The sequence below is a fragment of the Necator americanus genome, chromosome V (genome assembly GCF_031761385.1).
Source record: "Necator americanus strain Aroian chromosome V, whole genome shotgun sequence".
Classification (NCBI taxonomy): Eukaryota; Metazoa; Nematoda; class Chromadorea; order Rhabditida; family Ancylostomatidae; genus Necator; species Necator americanus.
The window spans coordinates 23,839,149-23,864,940 of NC_087375.1; the positions used below are offsets into that span (position 1 = coordinate 23,839,149).

At 40.4% G+C, this 25,792-nt stretch overlaps 1 protein-coding gene across 2 annotated transcripts; it reads right to left on the reverse strand.

Annotated features, from left to right (window-relative positions):
* Positions 1–405: 405 nt before the first annotated feature.
* On the reverse strand, positions 406–19,708 carry RB195_014997 (uncharacterized protein; the record flags this gene model as incomplete). Of its 2 annotated transcripts, XM_064205504.1 has the most annotated exons (30): positions 406–471; positions 712–781; positions 978–1,129; positions 1,182–1,289; positions 1,547–1,692; positions 2,023–2,134; positions 5,629–5,726; positions 6,417–6,499; positions 6,553–6,627; positions 6,708–6,763; positions 7,069–7,207; positions 7,258–7,439; positions 7,837–7,997; positions 9,906–10,068; positions 10,136–10,246; positions 11,107–11,276; positions 11,331–11,528; positions 11,717–11,933; positions 12,004–12,098; positions 12,314–12,454; positions 16,042–16,168; positions 16,834–16,968; positions 17,045–17,162; positions 17,559–17,716; positions 17,808–17,864; positions 17,950–17,998; positions 18,199–18,239; positions 18,313–18,337; positions 19,274–19,410; positions 19,613–19,708. In XM_064205504.1, the coding sequence occupies 30 exons, from the start codon at positions 19,706–19,708 to the stop codon at positions 406–408; spliced, it is 3,486 nt and encodes a 1,161-aa protein (XP_064061384.1). The 2 variants fall into 2 exon arrangements, with proteins under 2 accessions (XP_064061384.1, XP_064061385.1); XM_064205503.1 differs by lacking the exon at positions 17,950–17,998 and having other exon boundaries at positions 18,199–18,337.
* Between the last annotated feature and the right edge of the window lie 6,084 nt (positions 19,709–25,792).

Here is a 25,792-nt window from a genome sequence, read left to right on the forward strand (position 1 = left end):
CCATATGGAAATATCACATTTTTAAAAGGGAAGGCGTTCACCGTTGTATAGCATACACACAATTTCCATAACTATTTGGGGATCAATTCTGAATCAATTTTACAACTTGGCATAAAAAAAGGAAACGAAACCCCAAAACTGGAATGAAAACGGCTAGACTACAGCTTTGTCACATTTAACGGTTAATAATTATGCTTTAATGAGAGATTTGTACATATGTCACATGTTAGGCAAGGGCTGAGGAGACAGAAAGAATCTGTGCAAACCATAAATGCGAAAAAAAAAACTAGAGATATCCTGTCTATCGAGTCTTTTACACAACTGTTTCACAAAGAACAAAACTAATGTTAGTGCAGTTAATAAAACTACATTTGGGAGATTAGACGAGGAAGAAAATACAAGCTTTCATATGAGCTCAAATGGGCTTGGCGCCTCATTTGTGAACAACTGCTCTGGCACGTACACATCACTCTGAAAGGAAGTGAAGTAATTACTGCTACAAAAGAAACAATATGCTTGACTGATGCTATGAACTTGTGAGTCCCGTGAGGACACATATTTGTCCAAGCAACAGCAAAAGATCCTGTAATCGAAGGAGGGTCAAGCTGTCTTCTAACACGTTCTATCCACTAAATCGATAGAAAACTATCCACTTGCGAACGATACCCATATGCGACAATACACAGGACTGGGAATGAAATAAATACATACCAAATGCCGAACTAAACGATTTTCCATGTCTATCGCCCACAGTTCACTTTGAGCATCCACGGAAATCTCTCTAAATTGTTTGAAAATTAGAGAGAGAAGTCCTGAGTTTCGTCAGCCGTCATGAAGTTTACTGGCGTCATTGTTCCACTATAAGCATCCCCTCGACGGAAATGCTTTTCGCCTTTGCAAATAACTTGTGAAGGGCGAATCGCACTCACGTTGTAAATATCAGCTAGAAAAGATACAAACAATAGTCGCCTTTTTACCTAAACACTGCTTGCGAAATGGGTCGCCAGTAGTTGCCAGCTGGATTACCAGCCGCCAAACCGCGCAGTCTAAGCAACTGGCCGGAGCTGTCAAGAGCCCAAACAACGTTATCTCCTACGGCAAGGCTGTATAATTCCGAAGTGTGATATGTCTGAAAATGCTGTAGTGAATATCTAGGCAGGATGTGAAGAAATCACCGTAACCTCAGTCCATTTCACACCGGCGGGATTCCTCTCATTGACGTTAGTGCGTGCCCAACCACGCCCATCAGAAAGAACCCAAACATAGATTCCATTTGGAGAAGTAAAGACCTAAAATTTCTCTTTTTACGACCACTTCAGACACAACGCCGAACGAACGGATTTCGTTATTGGAAAAAGGAATGTGGACATTTGTAGAAAAATTGAATTTGAAATTAACAAAAGTGCAACAATTGGAAGAAATTTTATATAAGATAATCTATCTGCAATGTTAACCATCTAACGGTGGAAAGAATACACAGATAAGTTGATATGCTCGTCATAACGTGATCTACTTGAAACCACAAAAAGTCAGAATTTCAACCTACTTGCGCTGGAACAACCTTGCTCTCTACATCAGCCGGTGCTATGACATTATTCCATATATTTGAACCTGCCTGCTTGATGAACAGGGCACCAGTACACGTAATCGCCCAACGGGCTAGCTTACTCTGAGCAATAGAGCACACACAATCTGCAAATTACCAGAGATGAAAACGTTGGACAGAATACGGGAAAGACAAAAAAAAACTTTTACTTTTTTTTACTTTTCAGTTTACTTGCATAACTATTTTGCAGCAAAATGTTTGTTACTTTTCCCTTTCATGTAAGTTAAAAGACGCATAATTTCCAAACATGAAGCAGAAGCAAAATTTTGCAGAAGGAACAGAATCGCCAAGTGACTAGGCACTTGTTGGGTTATCACCTGTCTGGAAACCATGAATATAAAGGATAGATTCTACGACCATCCAAATTTTCAAAAACAAAAAATGTCGTGATGCAGCAAAAAGGATATAACACCAACCTGGAAGATCTGTTTCAGCAACCCAATTCGGAGACTCGCCATCACAGTGGAACACTTTTCCAGCGCTGTCAATAAGAGACAAATTCTCACGAGTGCCGCATAAAGAAACTACCTAAGAAATGGCTTCATTAAGACCCCAATCAAATTGTAGAAGAACTTTGATAGTTGAGATTTGTTCCTGAAAGAATTCCTTAATATATGCTCATAATCGATGAAAAATGGGAGAACAACCTTCACATTTACGGCAGTAAGTAAGCTTAGTAACTTCGACAGCAATGGGGCAGAACATAACATGTTATGAACTGGTAGGTGCGAGAATAATTATGAGCTCGGAAGTGGCAGAATTTTCTGGCGGTGCTGCAACGGAATTACACAGTCGCAACTGCATTGTTCACAATATACAGCTTCTTTTGAGGTATATTCCACTGTAAAACAAACCTAATTTTTCAGTGCTCGAGTGTGGATGTCAACATATCTGCCGTATGGCTTGTTTGAATTAAACGGCGGAAGGCTGTTACAGCTTAACGCGGCTCATCCGCATCTTCGCCGAGGTGAGTCGTCCTTGAACATAATTGAGCACATTCTGTTCGATCTTCCGCTAGAGCTCGCAAAAAACTGTTCGTCCAGTTGAACCAAGCAGCCAGCTTCGACAAAAGGTCGATGACATGTTGCAGCTTCGCGCTGCTCAAGGCGAATATTACTAAATCGTCAGCGTATTCGGGGTCGACCAGGGTACCAGGGCAACAAATGGCGCAACAACCTCATCATCGAAACATTCTTCAACTGTTCTTCGCACGATGTCATCTACGGCAAAGTTGAACAGAAAAGCTCATTTCTTACTCCAGTTTACACCTCCAATGGAGAAGTACATCCGGAAAGTGTTCGAAAAAAGCAGCAGTTGCTCTCCGCGCTGGCCTCGATGGGGAGAGCTGAATGCGGCTTCAAAACTCGGAGAAGCTCACTCCATAGGCTTCGAGTTCCTCTCCCACTTTGAAAATAAGCACATCGCAGGTCAAGCAGGACGGAAGTCAGTTTGTTCGTCAGCGGGTGGTTTCTTCGTGGTTTTTGCCAAACCGATACAGGGTTATCCGCTCCAAGACATTGTGCATTACACGTAGAAAAGATATTTCTCAGTAGTTCTTAGGTACCGTGAGTTATAAGAACTTGCAGAGGAAAACTAAGGTAGAGGGTCTCCAAGAGTCAGGTATCCTTCCGTCAATTTACAGCGAACGGATGACGATCGTCATTCCATGAATCCCAGAACCTCCGACTCCGTCGGAGGTTCTGGAACTCATCGACCACAGTGTACGTAGATCGTTGGTCGTGCACGAGTTCAGAGACTGACGCTTGTCCGTTCCGCAAGGGGCTGAAATGCTCCCTCCAAACTAGCAGTTGTCTCGCCAACAACGACACCACCTGCAGCATTGAGAGCAAGTAAACATATTTTCATCTTACCGCTATAACGCAATAGCAGAAGTTCGTCGGGTTCTTGTCCTCCCACGCATTATCGAACCCATTCGCTCCTAAAACCCATTCATTCTAACGATCACGTTTCAGCTGACGATCTTAGCTGAGATCACCAGTAGTGCGAGCGAAACATTCAGAATTGTATGTGGATATTTTTTCAGCAAATGAAAAGGTGAACTTCTTCCTCGATGTCAAAACCAGGAGCAGCGTTCTGAATGCAACAGATGAAAGATTCGGTGTTAATAAGCCTCTTCTTAGTCCGTACTCCAGTTTTTGTCGAATCTCATGTTGGGGATTTCTTCGTCCTTCAAATCTGTCACGCCAATCTTCGGTGGAGGCAGTACTCTTCGACTTTTTTCTGCAACCATACTTTCAAGCTGAGAAGAACTGAAAGCTGCTTGGAATAGGACGCTCTAGATTTCAGATTTCCAGCAGGGGGTTGTGTCTTGTCAAAACATGATCGAGCTAAAGTTCAAGAGTTATCATCTTTTGCTTTTGGTGCTCTTCAGATGTTAGAGGGGTTGACCTTTCCCACGTAAGCTGACAGCGATGATTCCGCTTAAACGTGGTTGCAATAATGAGATTCGTCTGTTCGCAAAGATCTACTGGGCGAAGATTATTGTCCGACGTTTGCTTCGCGAGGTAATACCATTTTTCAAACACATCGCATCGCTGTTCGAGACCCGTCTTTGCGTTCACATTAATTCTGCCAACAACTGCCTGCTACCTGAGTATCTTGGACATAAGCATGTTGGGCTCATCATAAAACGTATCCTTTTAATAGTCTTCAGCGGTTTTTGTAAGTGCATAGTTGATTACCATCCAGGATTTGAGTCCTCTGCGATCTCGCAGTTATACAGAGGCGCTTCTTGGCCCATAATGTGTGTTTTCTGCGCAGCAAACGGCACATTCAGAAGTCGTTGATCAGATCAGGCCAGATCAGGGTAGATTGGCTTGCTGGACTACAGTCGAAAGCGACCAGCAGTTCAACGTTACAACAACGATGGTTGTTTCCAAAGATTCCATGTTCTCCCTAGACGCTTGACCTATGAGTGTAAGGGCTTTGGCAGTATGCTTGGCGACAGCATGTTATTGCAGTTTAGGAAACTTAAGCCACATAACAGTGCAAGTTATATAGCTCGTGTACTTTCAAGAAATACACTCAGATGCTTGATTGTGCTTGAGGAAAGCGGGCCACCACGTACAGGTAGCGCTATCTGACATCTGCACGCGGCCCCAAAAGAAACGTCTCATTAATTTTTTTTTGTTTTCGTTGGTCTTCTGGTAAGTACGGCTAAAATCTTAAAATGTTTGGCTACTACATAAGAAGATCGGTAAAGTTCACTTCATTCAGACGGTGACACAGTTTTAAGATTTGCCATTTAGAACGCTACCATTTAGAACGTCATACACCTCCCATTGTCAGCCTTGAGCAATTATACGACTTTTTCCTGACTTCCAGCTGTAGGAAAAAGTACGAAAAGAAGTAGTCTTTCCATCGTAAACGTCTAACGTAAATGTCTAACGTAACTGTGCAAAATATGTGAGCGACGAGCAGGCTACTCTTAAGGTTACTGCACAGAAGATGCTCAATATTGTTTTCTGTGAACAACGGGAAGTTCGATATGTAGCTTAAAAAACCTACATCAATGCGGAAATCTCGAAATCGAGAAGACTATGACATACCACCCCACCCGCCGACGTTACCTTTTACACCATTTACGGGAAAAGCTCTTTGCTTCAAAGTCTTGAAGCAGTCTGAAGACGCGACCTTGCGGACAAAAAAATTAAAAAGGAGTTGATGTGGATTTCATTCTTTGCTGTCTTGTCATTACACCACGGGTGTAAAGTGTTTCTTCTTTGGGTGAACCGCCTCATAGTCCTTTTTGTAACTTAATACTTGAATTTTATTGCAGGTTTTTTTCCCACTGCAAAGTATGCACTCAACAACTAAAATTTAACTCAATGTTGTCTTTAAATGCGTCCAAAACAAGGGCGTGCAATTTAACCGTATTCCTAAAAAAACAAGTTATTTAGTTAGTTCTGCATAACTTTGGAAGCCTATAGAGAGCTAAGAGGAACAAATATGGAATAATGAGATTTATAAGCTCATCAATTATATTATAGTCCCCGACTAACCGCTTGTGACGTTGAAGGAATGCTGATGGTGACGAAGTTGCGCCTTGTTGGTCGATACACAAATATTTCGGAATCCTGTCGGCAAAGATAAATATATCCTGAATAGCAAAAAAAAATCATATTTGGTATCACAGCGAATTGATGCCCATAGGTGAATGTTCTATAGTCTTTGAAAAAGAATGCAAGCTTCGACCCTATGTAGGAATTTTGATTTGAACGATATAAGATCACGAGCTACGTATTTTCCATGAAACAAATCAGCTGTTTTGATCTGAGGCGCTGCTTGCTCAAGATCAGAATAGAATGACTTCAAGACCTTTGGAATTCAACATGTTTACTTAAAGTTGGATAAAAAACGACAGCGATGCAGTTGCGTAAGCGGCCGCGCTCGAAGCGGATAGAATCGAGTGGAGACCCCTACTAGCACCATACATCGCTGCAGCTCGCGACGGTATCATTTCGAATCCAACCGCTTTCTCCACTGCGTCTCTACGAGCGCAGCCGTAGTGACGCCGCAGTGTTGCCTCTTACGTTTCCTTTAACTTTTCCTCTACAAAAAACGCTGGCAATGAAAGATACTATCGGCAACACTGTAGATGTGGGTTCAAGTTACATTATAACTGATGGTATTATTATAAAGCTCTTACTCCAGAGCACTAAACAAACTTCGATTGAATTTCAAAAGATTTAAATACATAACAGTAAGTTAGTGACTGACATTTACTAGACGACTAGACTTCATAACGACCTCTAGGAAACTACAGAATCCCAATGTACGTGATACAGACCTGAACAGCCAATGTAAGATCCAGACGACAGCATTGAAAAGTTGTCCAACATGTCAAACTTGGCAGGAACTTCTCGCGGAAACCTGTAGATGCCAACAATCACCCTTTGTTGTGAGAGTACTTAGACGTTGCATACCTATGCGCAGATAAAGCGCTCCTTACAACGAGCATAACTTTCCCAGCACAAAGAAACAGTCCGGTAGAAGATGCCCTATATTAAAGATGACATAAAAAGGACATAAATTTCGACTGGAATATAAAATATTAATTTTATATGGAAATCGACCTTACTTGACAGTCCACGCAATGGTAGGTGGAGCTTTCCCATCGAAAAAAGGTAAACACACCTAAATAGTGGAAATCCGTGGTCATTCAAGAAAGAGAAACAGAGAACTTTAGATCTACTAATAATGGACATTGACATCGCAGCGCTAGCGGCCTACTCCTTAGACGTGAAACGACGTTACTGTGAGTAGCTTATTTAGGTAGACGAAGGTAGTGTATTTCCCATTATACGAAGAAAGAATTTGCAGTTTTTTTTTTTTTGCAAAGATTGGGGAGATTTGTCTTATTATAACTCCTAAATTAGTATGTATGAACCAAGAAGTAAGAGAAAATCATAAAAATCTAAGAAGAAGGAAGAGCCACGAACCTTGTAGAACGCATCACTACTACCGTAAGGATGATGCCGATCTACACCAGTACTCATCCAGAGGCGACCTGTGTCATCTAATGCAAACCCATAGGAACGGTACACACAAACAGACACTAGTTTCGACGGACCCTCTGGGCTAGAAGATAATGAATAGATTGCATGTATATGAACGGCAACATCACTCACACTATCTCGATCCAGTCAAGACCCATTCTGCATCTCGCTAATCCCACTCGTACAACTAAACTTCCGACATCGCGTCTTATTGCCCACACAGCGTCATCGGAAGCCGAAATAGATCGCAGTGTCCAGTCACAGTCGACCCTTGAGAAAATAGCCTTCTCTGGCAACTCCATTTGAACGGACACCTTAAAACTGGAATGTGATTTCACCTTCTCAATGTGGGACGCCTAATCGCAGCGCACGGTTTATTTCTTTCTAAAGACACCCATAACAACTTTTTTTTTGAAAGAACTACGTATTTCAAGAGCACTAAGGTGCAGCACTTTAAAAAAAGATTTATAATGGTCAACTGCGCATCTTAAATATTTCCATATTTTATTATTCCAAAATTAGTTCAAGACTCCCTACTAACCTATAACAGTGCGTAATTTAATCTCCTATTTATGAGTTTTGTTGTGTTCCTACGCCGTTAAATTCATGAATTTCTGTTACGAAGGAAATCCAATAAGAATTATTATGACCTGAGGTTACCTCGAAAACGAGCAGAAAAGAAATAATAGTTTGAGCATGATAAATACTCACCCCTTCTCTTGTTAGATACCACGCAATGTTACTTCCTACGGACACCTCAATTACACCTCCTCCATCGGTTGCACATTCTTCGAAGCGTGTGGATGTAGTTAAAGAATCGACAGCGCACCAACCAGCATTGTTATGAACTCTCCATACGATCGATTCCCTGTCTGAGTGTAACAATTAGTATGAAACATTTCACAAAACTACAATCTTGAAACAAATATACGATTATAGACACAATGAAGTAACAATGAAGTGAAGAGTGAAGATAATTCAACCAGGGATCGATCAAAAGTAAGATGATTATGAATGTTGTTGGTACTGAATGATGTATGTTTGTGAATAATGAGCCAACGGAATACACTGCAATCACGTTTATCTCGTACTATAAGCGCAACTCATGCGAAATACACACGCAAAGCCGTAATGTAATGACTTGTTCTATAAGGGAAATCCTGACCCTGGTTTCAACAAAGAAAATGTTTCGCCAAGCATTTACAAATGCTTGGATTTGATGATAATCCCTGAGCCCATGATATTCTTCTCAAACAGAAATAAATCAATCAGAACAAATTTTACAGGCCCCTAATCCACTTTATCTTGAGAATAATTTCCAACTCTCTGAGACGGTTTTATTTTATTATTTAACATATAGCACATAAGGATTCCAACATCTGAGTGCATAATTCGTATGGAAGTTTAAAGCAAATAAAGAATAAAAATTAACGTGCACGGCGTCGCACCCTATGAGGTTGCCCCTACGCGTCCGAATCCAAATCAGAACCGTTTGAGATTGTGAACGTGTGCGCAGCGTATATAACAAATTAGAGGCTATCCGATGTATCAATTCAGTGTTTTTATCCTCCTAGAAAAGTCTGGGTGTTTATGGACGCCGGAAAGATGAAAGGCGCTGTTGGTGCTACGGTGTTTTCAACCGTATCGATCGTGCAATCAGAGCCGAACTGCTTACAGACTGCGCTACATAGACCCCGAGACCAAATATGTATTGCATAATTAAGCATCTCATGAACCGCTGAATCTGCTCTTTAGTATTCTACTTAAAAAAATTACATCTCAATGCGCCTTTTCACACCGTTTTTTCTCGCATTTTCAGATGGCTGGATCTGCTGACGTCAATTTTCTCATCACAAAACTACTATTTAATTTTTCAGATCAAACATGTGGGAACTATTGCCTATTCTAGAGAAAAGCGATATTCATTTTCAAATAGGTATATGTAATGTTTTGCTGCTGGGGACTATTTTTTCCGCTAAAACTTTCGTCCTCATCTGGAAACACGAAGAAGTAATTGAAGACCTTACGGTTTCTAATTCGTGCCTAACAATAACCATATTTATTTTTATTTTCTTCAAATTCAAGTATTTTACTGTTTTTCACAATTCCTTCGCTACCACCTTTTTCCTTTTCCCTATCTCTTTCATTCCTTATCGTTACTCTTTACCTGATTTCAGACATATTTGGGTTCAACTCTTTCTTAGTTACCTTCATTTTTTCAGAGCTGTTAATGTGAAGCTTGTTATATCCGCAGCTAATTGCGAAACCAGCAGCGATGGCTACGTAACAAATAGAGTCATCCCAAAAAAAATAATTCGGGATTTAAAGTTCCCTTATTTTTCTAAATTGAAATCGGCATAATCTTTTTGAGATTCCTCAGGTTTTAGTTTATGCAGTTGGGAAAACTGGACCATTTATCGGGCTACAAATGGTTTCCCTGTTGTCTCTAATGTCTATTTCACACGAGAGACCACGCGGTATCGCTTGCAAAAGCATGAGTATTAGCGAACTATACCCATCTATATATGAGTGCCATATTTTCTAGGACGAAATTATTTAAATAATTATATAACTATTTTCGCATCTATGTTGAAACGTGAAAATAACTCGTGCATTGTAGTACGTGTCGTTGATTAGCTTTCACACTGCACTTTTTTCCAGCAGCAAATCAGGAGAGAACATGGACAGAAAGAACAAGGCAAGGAAAAAGAATTTAATTTCTAGATGTTCTGAGCATCATAACATAGTTGAAAAAAACAGAATCAAGATAGCATGCATACCATTCATCGCCACGCTATCAGCTGACCATTTTGCCACCAGCCAAAGCGGCTTCTTTGATCCTAGTGCATCAAGTGAGAGAATGCGGGGAGTTTTCTTTTTGTGACATAAAACAATATGATCACATCCTACCGCGAACGACTTAGCCGTGTATGGAAGGAAAATCTGAAAGATAGAAAGAATTTTAAAAAAAATTGTAGTAAAATAATACGTAGTAAAAAGAGAACTTTACCTTCATCCATATGTCAACTTGATCATTAAGCACAACGTTCTTCTGCGACCTTTCCCGAATGACCTGATTTCGCAACAAAACAGCGGTGCCGTTAGAAGTTGAAGGTTTAAACTAGAAGACAAGGATCATAGACACATGAATTTTCAAAAATAAGAATTTGCAGCGACCGGTACTTTGTTTGGAGTGGAGATCGTGAAGATCCCAATGTACGAAAAGAGAAGATGGCGGACGGTGTGTTAGCAGGGTAAAGGGAGTTGTTACAAACGTTTCGCTGTCAAGCGGACAGGAGCAAGCAATCTGATAACAATTGTGCGAAGAACTCAATGACCAGTATTTGCATATTCATTTTGAAGTTCACTAAGGGCAAGTATGTGCAGTAGAAAAACAACGAAATGAAAAACTCAACAGAGGTTTTATTGGTAAGTTAAAGTGAGAAAGGTTACGAAAAATTTGCACTGCTCTAATAGCGAAGATGTAAAATATAAATCAAAACTCCAAGGTACAGGAAGAAGTACTTGGACATATCACCAGCCACAAAGAAGTAGATTTTTGATGTAGGCTCAAAACTCGGACCTTCATTCAAGCACCTTAAGAAGAAGAACAACGTCACGGTGCATGAGCAATACTATAAAGAGAAAGTATCGTGAAAATTTAATTTAGAAGAAAGGAAACTAGGTATAGGTAGAGAGTAAACGTATAAAAAAATTTGACAACAATAGATCGAGAGAAACATGTGAAACCCAGGAATTTTAGTTGGTTGTTGGAGAACTTTTGATAACTCTTCAAAAAAGAGGATGACTACGATTCACTTCAATCATTTTTTTTAATCATCATAATCATTCCGTTTTCAATAATTATTTGCAGGCGATTTCCAAGAAGAATCATTTGCAGATCCTGTAGGTGCAAGTTTATATATAAATAGGCGTTTATATTCATTTAACGACAAGAGGAGATGTGTAAAACAAGTGCACCTCTAATGTTGAAGGCTTCGTGACGTTCTTATGCAGAAGATACTCGTACGCGGAAGTTACTGATTCTGCTCCACGCGATGACGTTTCCGTATTAGTTGTTGGCTCCACGAAATACGATGCATTCGAGGGGTTTCCATCTTTACAGTCATTATTTTCATTGTCTTCATCACCTGACAACATGCTTCAATCAAATGCAAAATATAAAAGGAGTAAGATTCTCGAACCTTGCAATGTAAGCTGTCCTCTTCTTACAGTGGAAGAGTCTCTTGATGAAGAAGGGGTGGAAGATGTTTTTGTGCAATCTGACGCTTTCATGTAGAGACCCGAGATAAGCGGGCTCTCTCCAGGGCTGCATGTCAGTGTTTCTTCCATACTAGCCCCGGAGCTGCATGGACTACTGCACAAGATGTTGTTTCCAAGAACTAGAAAACATGGAGAGTATAAATGATAGAAATGAGCTCAAAATCCGAACTAATTTCTTATAAATTTGCACTGGAACACTGAGGAAAAAACGCTCAACACAAAAGATAAATTTACTGGTAGCTTTTGCAAGTTAGTGCTTACTTCCTGTTAATCAATACTGTGCTAGCAATGAAAAAAAGTTGACTACCTTCCTTTCTTAAAGCGAGAATGGTGCCCTCGTCGATTGTCACTTGGTTCTCAGTCTCAACAGCCCCAAATCTATCCATATTCTCTGAGCGACTTCCTTTTTTGCAACGTATTTTTTCCTTTCGTTTTACAAAGACATCGTGGTGTTCCTTTATAATTGGTGGTATATTTACAGGAGGGCGAACATATGCAGCCAACATAGAATCATTGCAGAGATCCTAAATATTACGATCGTGAAGATGTGTAGAAATTCCAAAGGAATAATTATGAATACGTATATGAACCTACTTTGCGATCCGTAGCATTATCTCTCACTTCTTTCACATGCTCCGCATCTTTCTGAATATCCATCTTCTTCAAAGCATCCTCCAGCAAGCTGCTAACTGAAGGGCACATATTAACTTCGTTGTTTGTATCCGCTAACATTAACTAACGCTAACAAAAATTTTATTTCACTGAGATAAAAATGGCTTAAGGCAGTGCGTACACAAGGTCTCCAACTTATAATTTGTTTAAAACTCAGTGGAATAAACAGTTTTTTTTCTTCACTCTAACAGTAACATAACAACTACGTCCATATTTGAAAGCAAATGTTCACCTTCGGAATTCACAGTGATGTCCTTGGCAACGCTGAGAGCATTGTTTAAAAAGGAAAAACCTCTTTGAGTTACGCGAAAAGCACTGTTTGAGAGTAACTTTTTCGGAGAAGACAGCAGAGACGTAGATCGAAGATCACTCTCTGTAAAAACTGAGCTGAATTACAGAACGGTTAAATTTAATCTGAACAATATTGTTGGGACAAAATCTCTGCGAGAACAAGTCTAAACTCATCCAGAAATTTCATATGTTACCAGCTTATTTCACTCAGAAACTCAGAGCTATAAAATGGAAAAATGGCTTAACCCAGTTCGTAATAAATTTTATAAATAAAAGAGAATGAAATGCCACAAAATCCTGGTAATATAATTCCCGGTTTTCATAGAAGGCATCTGAAAGAATTCAGATGTTGAACCAGTTAAAGGAATGTTCCATATCATAAGGAGGGTCAAGCGTGCGTTGAGAATTTCTCAGCAGAAGGGTCGTAGAAGGAGTGTCAGAGCAGGAGGGGGTTACAAGGCTTGACAGAAGAGGAGAGAAAATGAAGAGAGCAAGAAGAAAAAGACGAGGGGTAGTCGATTTTGAACTCATATCATATCAAGGGATGCGAAATGTTAGAAAAATAGAATGCGTGAAGTATTTTTCTAAGATTTTGCTGGCATAGGTCCACACCTTATGGTCCATGCCTAGCTTGAGAAAACACTAAACAAAGAAGGGCATCAAAATTAGTATAAATACGAAGGGTCATGAGTGCGATGACAAGAAAAAGAGTGTCAATTATACAATGCGTTCTGAACAAACTCTTGCGACCTTGCTTCAAAGTTAGCTGGTAAAGAAAATTTCGCCAAAAAATGAAGAAAATATTGACTAGGAGAGGAGGAATCAAAACGATAAAGCCGGACACCTTCATTACAACCAATAAAATGTATTACGTACTCTACGGGAAAGCATTTTGCGCACCGCCAGTATTTGAAGGCGCAATGTGATGTGTCGCTGGTTTTATTGCGGCGATCAGAGATCAATCTCCGACAAAAGTGGTATTTTGGCATTTAGTGTACGAGAGTTAAAAGAGCACATTTCCCATCCGACGCTATTAGGGATAAAATTAACACAAAGTAGGCTCCGCGAGTTTCTAAAAATCGAAGCTCAAAATGAATTTCATGCAATAAAGCAGGCTGCAATACGTAGGGAATGATTTCTTCTATATTCCTAAAAAGTTTGGTGTTTATAGATTTCCTCGTTTTTTTTTGAAACCTGGTTGAGAAAAACTTTAAATTTAGCCTCAAATTTTCGAGTTTTTCTCAACTAGCTTTTGAGAGAACCATTACATCTACAGAGACTAAAACTTACAGTGAAGGGTTTTCCTTGATGCTTTATTAAAATATTGCGTCGAATTTTCTAACCGTGCTACCGTAATCTCGCAACGGGAAGAAGTGCGAAATCTGAGATTTTCGGCACTGCGTCAAAATCTGTGTGACTTCAAACAAAGTCCAATAACTCAGTTAGTTAGTTAATAAAGACAAATTCTGTTTGGAGTATGTTGTAGAGGAAGATATTTGCTATTACAATTTATTTTTACTTCCCTCTAGATAGTTAAGAAGAAGTTGAGAAAAATGCTAAATTTCTCGACCTTTTCTCAACTTTCAAAAAAAAAGAACCAGAGGGTCGCTGAAAAAAATATTTTAACCCTTTTATAGCGCAAATCTATCCTTTACAGAAAACATCTCTGTCTTCCTCCCCCTCTTCTGTAGTCCGTTGTTCATGTTTATTTCACGCTACTAAAATCCGACTAGTCCAGCATTAATTTCCAATCAGGGCCTAGTTCTAATCGCTAAAATGACCTCTAAACAACACCTATATGCGGTGTGCAGTGTTCTAAATACAATTTTAGAAAAACTGGCGGTGAAATTTTTTTTCTCAGCAATTTTTTTCGGTTTTGCAAAAAACAAGATCCCGGCGGGGATCGAACTATTCATTGTCTGTAACCACTGTCAATGAGTAGAATTGAGTGTAGGAAGTAGAAAATAGTGAAAAAAAAATGCTTTTAGAATGCTGCCTCGGCATTAGTTGTTTTGCCATCTTGAGAAAATGGGAAAGTTCGGCGGGGATCGAACTCTTAACCGTTCTTTTTAATTGTCGATGATTAAAATTGTGAGGAAATAGTAGGAAATGGTGTAAAAATGGTTTAACAATGTTTTCCCTGTTTTTCTCAGTCGCATCACTTTATATTAATACCCATCATAGCGGTATTTAATAACATCTGCAACATTATATTATTTTTGACTTATTATTAAGCGTCCAATCCTTTTCTTTAATTCTGTTTATTTCAACTAATTTTCCATTGCTATGAGCGGCTATATTAGGAAGATCGATATGAAGGAGTCGTTTTCTAGAGGATCTTCTAAGGGAGATCCTTTTCAGGAGGTTTTTTCCCAACTACACGCTTGACCCTGGTCATAAGATGCTGTTATGGAGCAGGACGCTGCTTTAAAATTAGAAAATCTATTTCTGGTAATGCTGTTAGGAAACCGAATACAAGAAAACTTTGCATTTCGGAATCTTTAGGCTTACAGTAAAGGTGCTGATGTTAGCTAGAACCCTCTGGGGATCAATTAAACACCTTTTTCATGAGAAATCTGCTAAGTTAGTAGGTTTTTGGCAGTATATGTTTAATTACTAAAAATGATTAAGGATAAGATAATCAATCAAATGATCAGAAACTGATCATTAGTACTCGACGAGCTTGGGCAATCCTTGACACTTTCTCATACTTAGTAAACTTTGTCAACATCTCTGACCAGCAAGTCATTTTCACTCTTATGACTATTCTGCCCAACGTTAGAAATGTTCTGAGCGACTGCGAGCGGTTCCAAATTTTCAAACCTTCATTTCTGAGATTACATTCAGAAGGGGAATTATCTTTAGTTCTTCTAGTCTCATTGAATTCGAACGTTAAAGTACTGTAAAACTTGTTGGTATCGACATTAAACTCGAGATTCTACAAAATAGAATTGAACATTAAGAATGAAGGAATAGCAAATAGAGATTGAAGTGGAAGTCTACGTGGTCTCAAAGCATAGAAATCTAAACCACATTCCTTCCCCACATTTCTACTGAACGAAAAATTCAATAATTCAAACATATTTGGGGCATCGGTGTCAGTTTCTTGAGACACCAATAAGCGTGCTATTTCAGCTAAGACGTGTGGTGAGTAGGGGATGGAATAAGAGATGTGAACAAAAATTGTGGTCTCGAGCAGAGTGTAAAGATTGCTGGACATTGCCCACAAACCTACAAAAATCTGGTTCGCAATCCGAGATATTGTCGTCTAACCTTTCACTACGTGGAATGCATGTTCAGAAGTAGCGGATAATACAGGGATCGCATGATGTAATTAATCACTTGCAGGTGTGGAGAGAGACGGTTCATATGATTCTATTGTACTTCATGGTAGTCCAATGGCACCGCAGCAATACTATTACAATACGTAGAAAAACGACTTTTAACCTCCAGTCAGTTTTTTCTTGCTGGTTGGTAAGTTGGGTCGTGATGAGGTGCATAGGAAATATGAATTCGCAACTTCAACTTTAAGAGAAGATGATTATAATTAAAAAAAAAATTAAACATAATTAACAATTTGAAGAAACTGAGGTGATGCTGGACAAAAAGAAAAGAAAAGAAGAGAAGGAGAAATGTCAAGAAAAATACAATACACAAATATCGAAATACCTCCTTTGTTTATGAAATTCGCAGTGGTTGTCACTCCAACTCGATGGAAACCGCGAGGCTTTGTGACGTAAAGAATCGAATCGTCATCATCCACGCAGAAGTCACCGACGAAGCAGCGAAGGTAATCCTGCATTGACGAAACATAAGTAAAGGGTACCATAACGGAAATGTAAAGAAGGACAAACTAGCTGTAAAGGTTAACTTGGCTTAAGCCTTTTACGACATGAACTCTTCAACTAAGATCTTCGTTACTTGTATTAATCCTGGTACCGCGGAAGCATCTCCAAAACATTACTTTGGAAGAAACTTTAGTTTTGAAAAGAAATCGTGTTAACAATAGAATATCAAATGTTTTTGCTCATGCCAACTTGTTAACTCGCAGATTGATTGCAACGACAACACATAGAGTCGCGTCTTTCTATTCCGATCGTCGATTCGTATCAACAAGATGTCACCAACTTTGACGTCGAAACGATAGAGGCGATGATAGATGTTGTATTGTACGCGGAATACCGCAATATTTTAGGAAACGACAACACATGGAGTAGAAATTTTAGAATGAGTAGAAAATATTTTATACATTGGAAGGGAAATGTTTGTGAGTAGTGATATAACAGAAACCATGTTATTTCACTTTATTTTGACGATTGTAAATGTGGCGGTATGTCCCACGTTTCAAAGCTGCTATTCGTTGAACTAATCTTTCAAGATAGCCCATACTTAACTAGTTAGAGAATACTGAATAAGAAACATTTGAATGAAGAAAAAAAAACAGGTGATTCTAAAACTGACATTAAGGGGTGCCCTCCACAGGACTTCAGAACGAATCAAATCAAACATAACGAAAACATTGGAACTAGATAGTACTGCCAGCTTAGTTCCGTCCAAATTCCATTCGACAGACACAAAGAAACCCGTTCCGCCAACCTAAAGGAGATGAAAAAAACGAAAAATAAGGACAGCAGACTGGACAAATATTAGGGGGAAATTCCCTGGAACTCACCACCGCATTTGTCGCGATTACACCACAGTTGTACAAGGAGGTCGAATATTTACAAAGACGGAATTTTTCTGCTACATAAACGAAAGAAGCTGTACAACGTATACCAATGGCAACAGTTCTGAAATACATAATAATACTACATAGTTGATCGGATTTAAAAAAGGAAGCGTCAGTACATAATTACTGGCATTAGTAGTATCACAGGGAGAATTTTGGAACATGGTAAAAAAAAACTTTTGTGAATAAGCAGGATTCTCTCGGTCAAATCTGACATGAAAAGTAAGAGCGAGATAGGTTACCAAGCCAGTTACCCTTTTCTTCTGAAACTTTCAGCACGACAGAGTCGTCAGAACATGAAGTATGATTTCGCTGCGCACGGAACTAACTTGCAAGAACGATACCGTGTAGGAAAAAATGTTCTGTATACATTTACGGATTAGATCCCGGTAAGGCCTTTTGACCTATGTGTTCCTACCTAGTTTCGAGGAGAAGCACTACGAAAAAGTAGACAAACCTTTCTACATGATCACATATTACTCGAGTGTCCATTTGTGGTCTCGTGTTAACAAGAAGTAGTTGAGAGCCATTATGAATTATCACTGATTCACCAGAAAACTCCAATGCAGCAATAGAATATGCGTCTTCGAACAGAAAGCAGTGGTAGAATTCACCCTGAATAACGACAACAAATATCTCAAAAACATTCTTCAGGCACAAGAAAGGAAGAAATTCACGAGCAGAAAATAATAAACTACACAAGTACCGTATCGAAAGTCACTGTTGATAGAATCACAGTGCCAGAAGCGTCCCCAGAGGCAACCTAAAATCGCACACAGTAACCAACTTTCAGAGACAAAAAAAAGAAAAATGCTATATCTTTTTGGCATCTGAGCTAAGTTTGAGACACGTGATAGCTGATCGGCGATGACTGTCCGTATCAATACATTGTGATAACTGAAATGAAGAAAAATAATCATGGCCATAAAGTAAAGTTTCTTTAACTTCTGAAGGACATCCGAACAGGAAACATGTATGCTAAAACATGATACTTGCTGCATTGAAGTCGAACCACACCTTGAAGACTATGATAGGCAATTCAGGACATGTGAAATAAAAATAAAGGAAGCGAAAATGAAGGAAATAGCATTACTCACGGATGTACTAGATCCTTCTCGACCGCTCGGCAGCCGTATTGCTATCAAAGTACCAGTATTGTGTCCCACTATAACATAGTCATCAAGAAGGCCAAGATGATGGATACAAGTTACCGCTTCGAAACTGTTCGTTCGCAGCCTAAACAGCTGCTATCAGAAAACTCTAGTTTTTAGCCAATAATTTCACTTCACAAAGGAGGTTCATTCGTTTTCTCTTCTGTGCACAAATGGAGACTTTAGCTGTGAGGGTATTTGACTACAACAGCAGATGTAAGATATCAAAGTTACGGTGTGCTGGCACTGCTCACAATTACATATTATGGGTCGATGAAATGCGACATGATGCTTCACAAACAAATGCACACACCATTCTCTAGAAACAGAGTCTAAAATACCTCGAAATGATATGAGTCTGGATCAGACATCTTTCCTCGCCTTGGCACGAGCAGAATGCCCACAGACTAACCACTACAGCACCACTTGTACTTGTTAAAGTAACTTCTTTAATATCAATCTGTGGTTCTATGGAAAAACTACCGCATAAAATATGGAAGATCACTCAATTTCTCATGTTCTGGAAAACATGTTGGACCCGTTAACGATAAATATGGCAGGGTCAAAACGACATGAAGCACGTGCGCAATTGCGTACGCCGCTTCTTGTCGTTTTGATTCAATTGCGTACGCCGAGGTGCTTCGGTGGAGCGTAGCGGCTAGGAGCGTGGTGAAATCCTTGCTGGCACCACCCATCGCAGCAGTTTGCGACGGCCCCGACTCGGTTCCAACCGCTTCCTCCACCGCGCCGTTTCGAGCGCGTACGCAAATGGACCGCAACAACACTCGTGATCCGTGTCGTCTTGATGTGACTATAAATGCAGCAACCTTCGCAGTGTTTGAATAGAGGTTGCCTTACAACGACTTTTTCGAGAGAAAGAAAATTGTCCTTAATCGATGCCCACAAAGAAAAAAGTAAAAGAACGTTGATATATCTTTCGTGACAAAACTATTCCATTTCAAAAGTTCAATTCAAATCCATGTAATGATGCTTTGCTGGAGAAATCGATATAAAAACATACGGTCGAGCAAGTCTGCCAAGTTTTTTGTTGTATACAAACAAAGTTCCACATCCTGTCCCAAAAACCACAAAATTAAACGACGAAGCCACGCAAGTCAGTTCCACAGCTATCGTTCCCAAATCGAAAGTTTCTGGAATCTGGAAGTGAAATATGGTGTTCCAAATGTGGTATCTGACTAAGATTCATAAGTTAGCAGAGAAGGGTTCGTATGCATGGTTCATGTACACAAGTTCACACATGCCCATGATTATTCCACGAAATGTGGCGTGTCATACAACTAAGTATACGAAGGAGAAGATTTAACAAGGAATCGAACAGTGCCAAAAAAAAGCCACTCACAGCGCGCGAGATCCAATCGATAGAGTCATAGATCACTTCTTTCGAACCTTCATTAATAACTTGGGAAGTAACATTTAAAGAGTCCGCAACTTCCATATTAAAAAAGCTCTTGGAACACACATGTGATTTCTGAAAAATTCAGAAGGTAAAGACCTTGAGAGCACGCTAGCAATCATAAGAAACTAAGTAAATTTCGCTTTTTCATTTAATTATTGTGGTACTACAACGGACGTATAGATATATCGCTTTCTGTTGCAGTCACACACACCACAATATATCTAACGTCATAGAAGAATGGCGAGAGATCGGTCGTATTGAATGACTGTTAAGCTCTTGCTGCATTAAAGTTCACGCTTGCTTCGGGATTATATTCGGTGGGTGGGTAGCTCGGGAGGAAGGGACGCTGAACTTGAACTGCCCTCAGAGCGTAAAAGTTAGTTCCCAAGGGACAAGGAAGTGTCAAATGCGGACTGCACGGGCCCATCTCTCAGGCCATCTTCGCATCGTCTTCGTTGGAAATGTTAGGTGGTCGGTTGCATATCTTGTGGTGGTTTGCTACACATGATACTGTAAATACGTCATACAAATCAGAAAATGTCTAGGAAAAGAGCCATGCATCTGGCTAGTTTCTTTTTATTTTACAAAGCTGCTCAGTCGCAATTATTCAGCGGCATTACGTCTATTCCAAGGGCTCCATAAGATCTTTGCACCGTAAACATGAGTTAATTTAATTTGTTCCATTCGCATCCAACAGTTCTTTGAAAGACTAGAGAAGTTTAACATCTCAAAAATTTGCAATTCATTCACATTCATTCCAAGCTACTATCTAGGTCTTTACTTCTTTGGTGCGTTTTTAATTGTTTTTTCTCTAATTTTGGAGAGCACCTTGTTTCAGGTTGATGTGATCTCTCGTTCTTTCTTCTGTTAAGCAGTGAGTCCCCTCCAACTACATTTTATCCGAGTTTGGCAAAGTTAGACAAAGTTAGCAGTAAGACATTAGTAGTTTCGCCACTATCTTTCTTTTTCTTTCAGTAGCGTTAGAAGAAAGTAGAAGACTAATCTTTAGGCTTTAGGTCCCCGGCTGACTCACTTCCACTTCTAGGATGCACGTTCTAACGTACTTTGTAGGAACTAAAGCTGTTTCCACGTCGTTTTTCACGACGATTAGGGAGAGATGAGTGGAACTACGCCGTATCCCTCAATCTACAACCCCCTCTCTTGCATTTCCCCCGAATTCTCTCACCATGTAGAATTCGTGGTATGCTGTCTTTAAGAACGATTTCTATCCACTAGGAAGGCTTTTTTGCGCTCTTCGAGTACAGTTCGATTAGAGCAGTGTTAGGTGCCCCTGTACCCAACTCACCGCAACTTTTGCGCCTTATTTTCCCAATTTGCTGATGTTTGCCAATGTGAACGATGGAGATTATTGTTGAGAAACAAAGCGATTACCGCTCTATTTATTTACTCATAGTTATGGAAGATGTGCAACTCCCACGTGAATCTGAGATATCAGGATCGCTGGACGCCTGCAATACACCTGCGAAGATACGTCGTACAAAATGGCGTCGCGATCTCACAAAACGAAGACATGTACCTTTGCTTTGCATCGTTCCAACTAGTATGATCTCTACAAGGGCTACGTATTAACTAAAGAGTAGCCGTCTGGTATCGAACCTTCCGCAAAAAATGTGGGAAGGTTCAATACACTCTTTTTTAGACTGACATGCGCCTCAGGTGCTCTGAAGCTCAACAAAATTTGTATTGGGTGAGAATCTTTAAGAACGCGGTACTTCACCATCCTCACTAATCGGCGAGACTGACTTTTTATAAAGATGAGGTAGTCGAAGTTGAAAACGCAGGTCGCAATAGTTTCAAGAGGGAGGGTTTCTAGATCGTTCGACAGCCCAACAAAATCTTCGCTCATGTTCTCATCGATGCACAAACTTCGAAAGTTCGGGATGGCTGTGTGGTTCATGTACAGGCGACGTAAAACGTGTTGTACATGAGTGATGTATCGAGACTTTGGTGAGGCGCGCTCTTTCTTCCCTCCTTCGAGTGTGACAGAGTGTGACAAGCTCCTCGAAATCCCTCTTTCTTGTTTTTCATGGCCTTTCTTTCTTTTTCATGCAATAGTTTGGGAATTGTACTAGGTAGTCTTAGCAAGACCACTTTTCAGTAGTTTTACCGTTTGTTCTGATCGTAGGGCGCTTCTAAGATCTTATTTTGTAAGGATTTGATTTCAGTTCTATTTCCTGTGTTTTAACACCATTAGAGTCCTTCACAAGCGTATTTCGAAGAAAATCGTTTTTTTTTCTTCGCTGATTTTATAGTTTTTCCGATGCCAGAACATCTGCTCGATTATTTCATTTTGTAGGAGGTAAATTTCTGCCCCATTTTTCGTGTAACTGTACATAACCCGCACCAACGAGATTTTTCGACGGAACGAGGTGTCCTTTTGTTGATCCGTCGGTACTGGACGAAGATCATCGTTATCTCCCACTCGGAGAGCGAGATTTCATACAGTGTTCTTCTGGGACAGATTTCGGGATTTCTCTACGCATACGATTACAAAAACAATAATCATGTGCCTCGGTCACCTTGATTAATCTGATTAATCCCGTTGTTTTTCGAATTGATCGAATGGGCGCCAGTGATTCCTCCCTTAGTCCTGATCGCGTGCAAGAGTTTCGTAGTGGTTTCTCCTTTCGCGATGGACACACAGAGCATCAAAATTCTTCTTTGAAGGACTTTGTAAAGAACTTTGACCATCGAATCAGCGGTCTTCCTGTAGTGCGTTTAATGTCGTGGAACCAAACCGTTTTTATTGAAACACATCGCGCGTCTGGCCACCTTTGCGTTCCTTGGGAAATCCGGTGGCGTCTCCAAACTTCAGATAGGACAGAACTTCGAGTCCAGTTCCTCACTTGTGTGAAGCAAGGACGCTCAATCGACGCTGAATTTTGACGCTCTCTCAGGTTTCTGAAGCATAGGTCAAAGCATGAAGTGCGGTGGTGTGAAGAGGTGAGCACGGAGCCGGGTGTTCCTAGTCTCCTTTACAATATTCCCAATGCTCTCCTCAATGCCCTAGCCGCTCGTTTCCTCCTATCGAGCTCTTCGATCACCGATCTTCATGCTAGTTTTTGATCCAGACAAACATAAATAGTGCACTCGGATATCCGATTCGGATGTTCTCTTCGTTGAGCATAAATGGGCATCCGAGAGCCATCGGTTTTTCATGAACATCGCCGTTTATTGATTCACCTAAAGACCGATGCTCCCATATGCTCCGTCGAATTTGGGTAGAGGGGATTTCGATTCGGCTATCTGGATTTCATCAGAACGATGTCATCAGTAAAGCCCAGATGCCGACCATCAACCTTCATTTCCATGTCGTCCTATACCAGCTTTCGCATTGCGTTCTCGAGAGTTGCCGTGAATACTTTCCCAGGTGAAATTGTGTCGCCCTACTGATTACATATGACTTTGGACAACCAAGGTCTCTACGACCGCTTCCTTCTCAACTGACTCGAAGGCTTTCTTTAAAGGCATCACCCCACGATTCTGAGGTGGTAGGGATTTCTGGTGGAGTATTAGTAGATTATTGAGAGAAGGGTGATTCCGTTCATTTCTTCCTAATTGCTGTAAAAAACGGTCCGGAAGATACGGCTTCGAGCGTCCGGCGCACTATTTTCTACGAGGAGTTCGAGTGGAGCGCGCCAGCCTTGCGCACGCGCTGCATTTTGTTGGCCTTTTTTCACGGCAATTAGGAAGAAGTGGACGGAATCACACCCCTCTCCATAATCTACTATCTCGTATACGAATACTCCACCTGAAATCCGTACCACCTCAGATTCGCGGGGTGATGCCTTTAAGTCAATGAAGGTGAGACAGAGCGGTGATACCGTGTACTCTCATGATATCTCGATGAATCTCGAACAGTGTGACTGTGATGCTGAATCCTTTTTGAAATCCCAGTTGCCCCGGGTGGCTGCCCTTTCTCTAATACTTTCTCAGTCCTGTTAAGGATCTTTATTATGAAGGTCTTGCAAGTCTTCCATTGTTTAGGAACCCTGCATTCCGAAAACATGTAAAGAGCCTCGCCGGAATGTTGATTAGAACTAGCGGAAGATTCTTCAGATGTTCGGGTCTTATGCTGTCGGAGCAGGCTACCGTACGATTTACCGACATGATAACATGCCTTACTTTGGACGGGAGAACCTCTGGAATGAAACCTCATCTCCTTTCAGATAGTGAGGAAGCAGGTGAAAGCAGTGGGTGTCAAAAGAGTAGAAAGCAGCCCTTTCTTAAGATCTTCTTTTATCGCATCTCCGCAGAGCCCTGCGAGCTAGGACGTGAGTTTCTGGTTGCCCGCGGCTTCTACAGCTCCAAGCTAGCTTAGCTGTTAACTTTGCGAACTTTTCTCCTTCCGGTACGAAAAAAATCTTCAGAGGAGACCAATAGAACTTTGGTACAACAGCGACATCCATCAAACAAAACCTTTTAATGAAGATGATATGGTCAATTTTAATCCCGGTACCCTCCACTGGGTGACTCCTAGGTCCAGCATAGAAAGGACTTCTGGAATAGTTCTCATGAATGGCCTATGTCGTCAGATAAGCTCACAAAGCCTCTCTCTGCTCATTCCACCGCGGGGCGTGAGTCGTCTCGGTAACTGGGATGGCGTCGTATGTAATCTTTTTGGCTTGCATCATCAGATCTCTAATGACCGCCTGCGGTGCAAGTGTACGCGCGCTTTATGTACAGATCGTCGTCCCTGTCCTTTCCCGTTTCAGTAGTCTAGACGATACCTGCAACCACGTCCTTCCCTGAGCTACGTACCACGATTTCCGTTGGAGTCAGGAGACTTTTTTTTGTTACTGTGCCTTGCGTAAAAAACAGCGATAAAGCTAATGGAGGAGTACTTTGCTATGGTCAAGTAATCCTACTTATGACTGTTTGAAGAGATAAGTATGGAAAACAGGATGAAAAGTTCCGCGATGTCTGTCCTGCTCTGTGGAGGGGTGGTAGTGTGCCATGTAGTGCTCTCCTCCTAAGCGACTGCGCGGTGGAGTTCGAGGGTATTGTGTTCGGCGGGACAGGTTACGTCTTCTATCGAGGCCTAGTTCGCACTACTGACAATCTTGCCGATAAGTTTTACAAGCTTCTTTTTTCTGTTTAGTAGTTCTTTTTCCGAGCTTCTGGATGATGAGGATCATGTAATCTCAGCAGGATGATTTTCATTGGTTTTATCGTTTGTTTTTATTGTGGGGATTGAATTTCTATTGCGTATTCATGCACGATGGAAGTTGTATAGATGTTCAAATTTGAGAGCTAGTTCTGAATTTGTTTTGCACATTGACGAGAGTTTGATCCTTAGCTCGCAACATAAAACGCAACAGTATAGACATGAACCTCGCAATGTTGCGATTTGAAGCACGAAGTCATCATAAGGCCCAGATCTTAACAACTAACTCTACAACCGGGGATGGAATACTGCTGGGTGAGCTGGGCTCAGAATTCCATTTGAAAACGATAAAAGCATATTTTATTTGCAACCTCTCTCATATCCTATGGGCGTTTCTCATGAGGAAGTTGTACGGATAGTTAAAGTTATGTTAGTTTAGTTTAGTTCAGATAGTTATGGATAACTAATAGCTTTATTTATTTCTTAAGCATTAGTTCTCTGCTCCTGAAATGTTGGTCTGCACTCGTAAACATTTTGAAGAAAGCACCCGAAGTCCTGTAACCAAGTTCTCACGAGCAAAGAAGCCTTCATAAAACGAATTCACTAAGTTATAGATGATATTTTCACCACATGAGGTTTATAAAAAATTATCAGAATACCAAAATGTACAGTACATGTATTTTTGATTGAAGTTGAGAGGAAGAAAAAAAAACAGGACACATTGACTAAACACATAATGCATACCCGAAGATTTCTGGAAGATCGAACTCAAAAAAACACGCGAAACACTAATGCCAATCGATACAATTGAACGATAAAAATTAGGAGTAATCTTTCACGTAACCAATGTTTGACTTATTAGTGAGTGATCAGGTGACTGCGTTTGAACCCGTGTTTTGTGAATGATAGTTATTGTAATTTTTGATGTTGGAAAAAAAATTAGGAGATAGAAGAATTGCTGCAGTAAAACAAAAAGCACGAATTAATATCGTTTC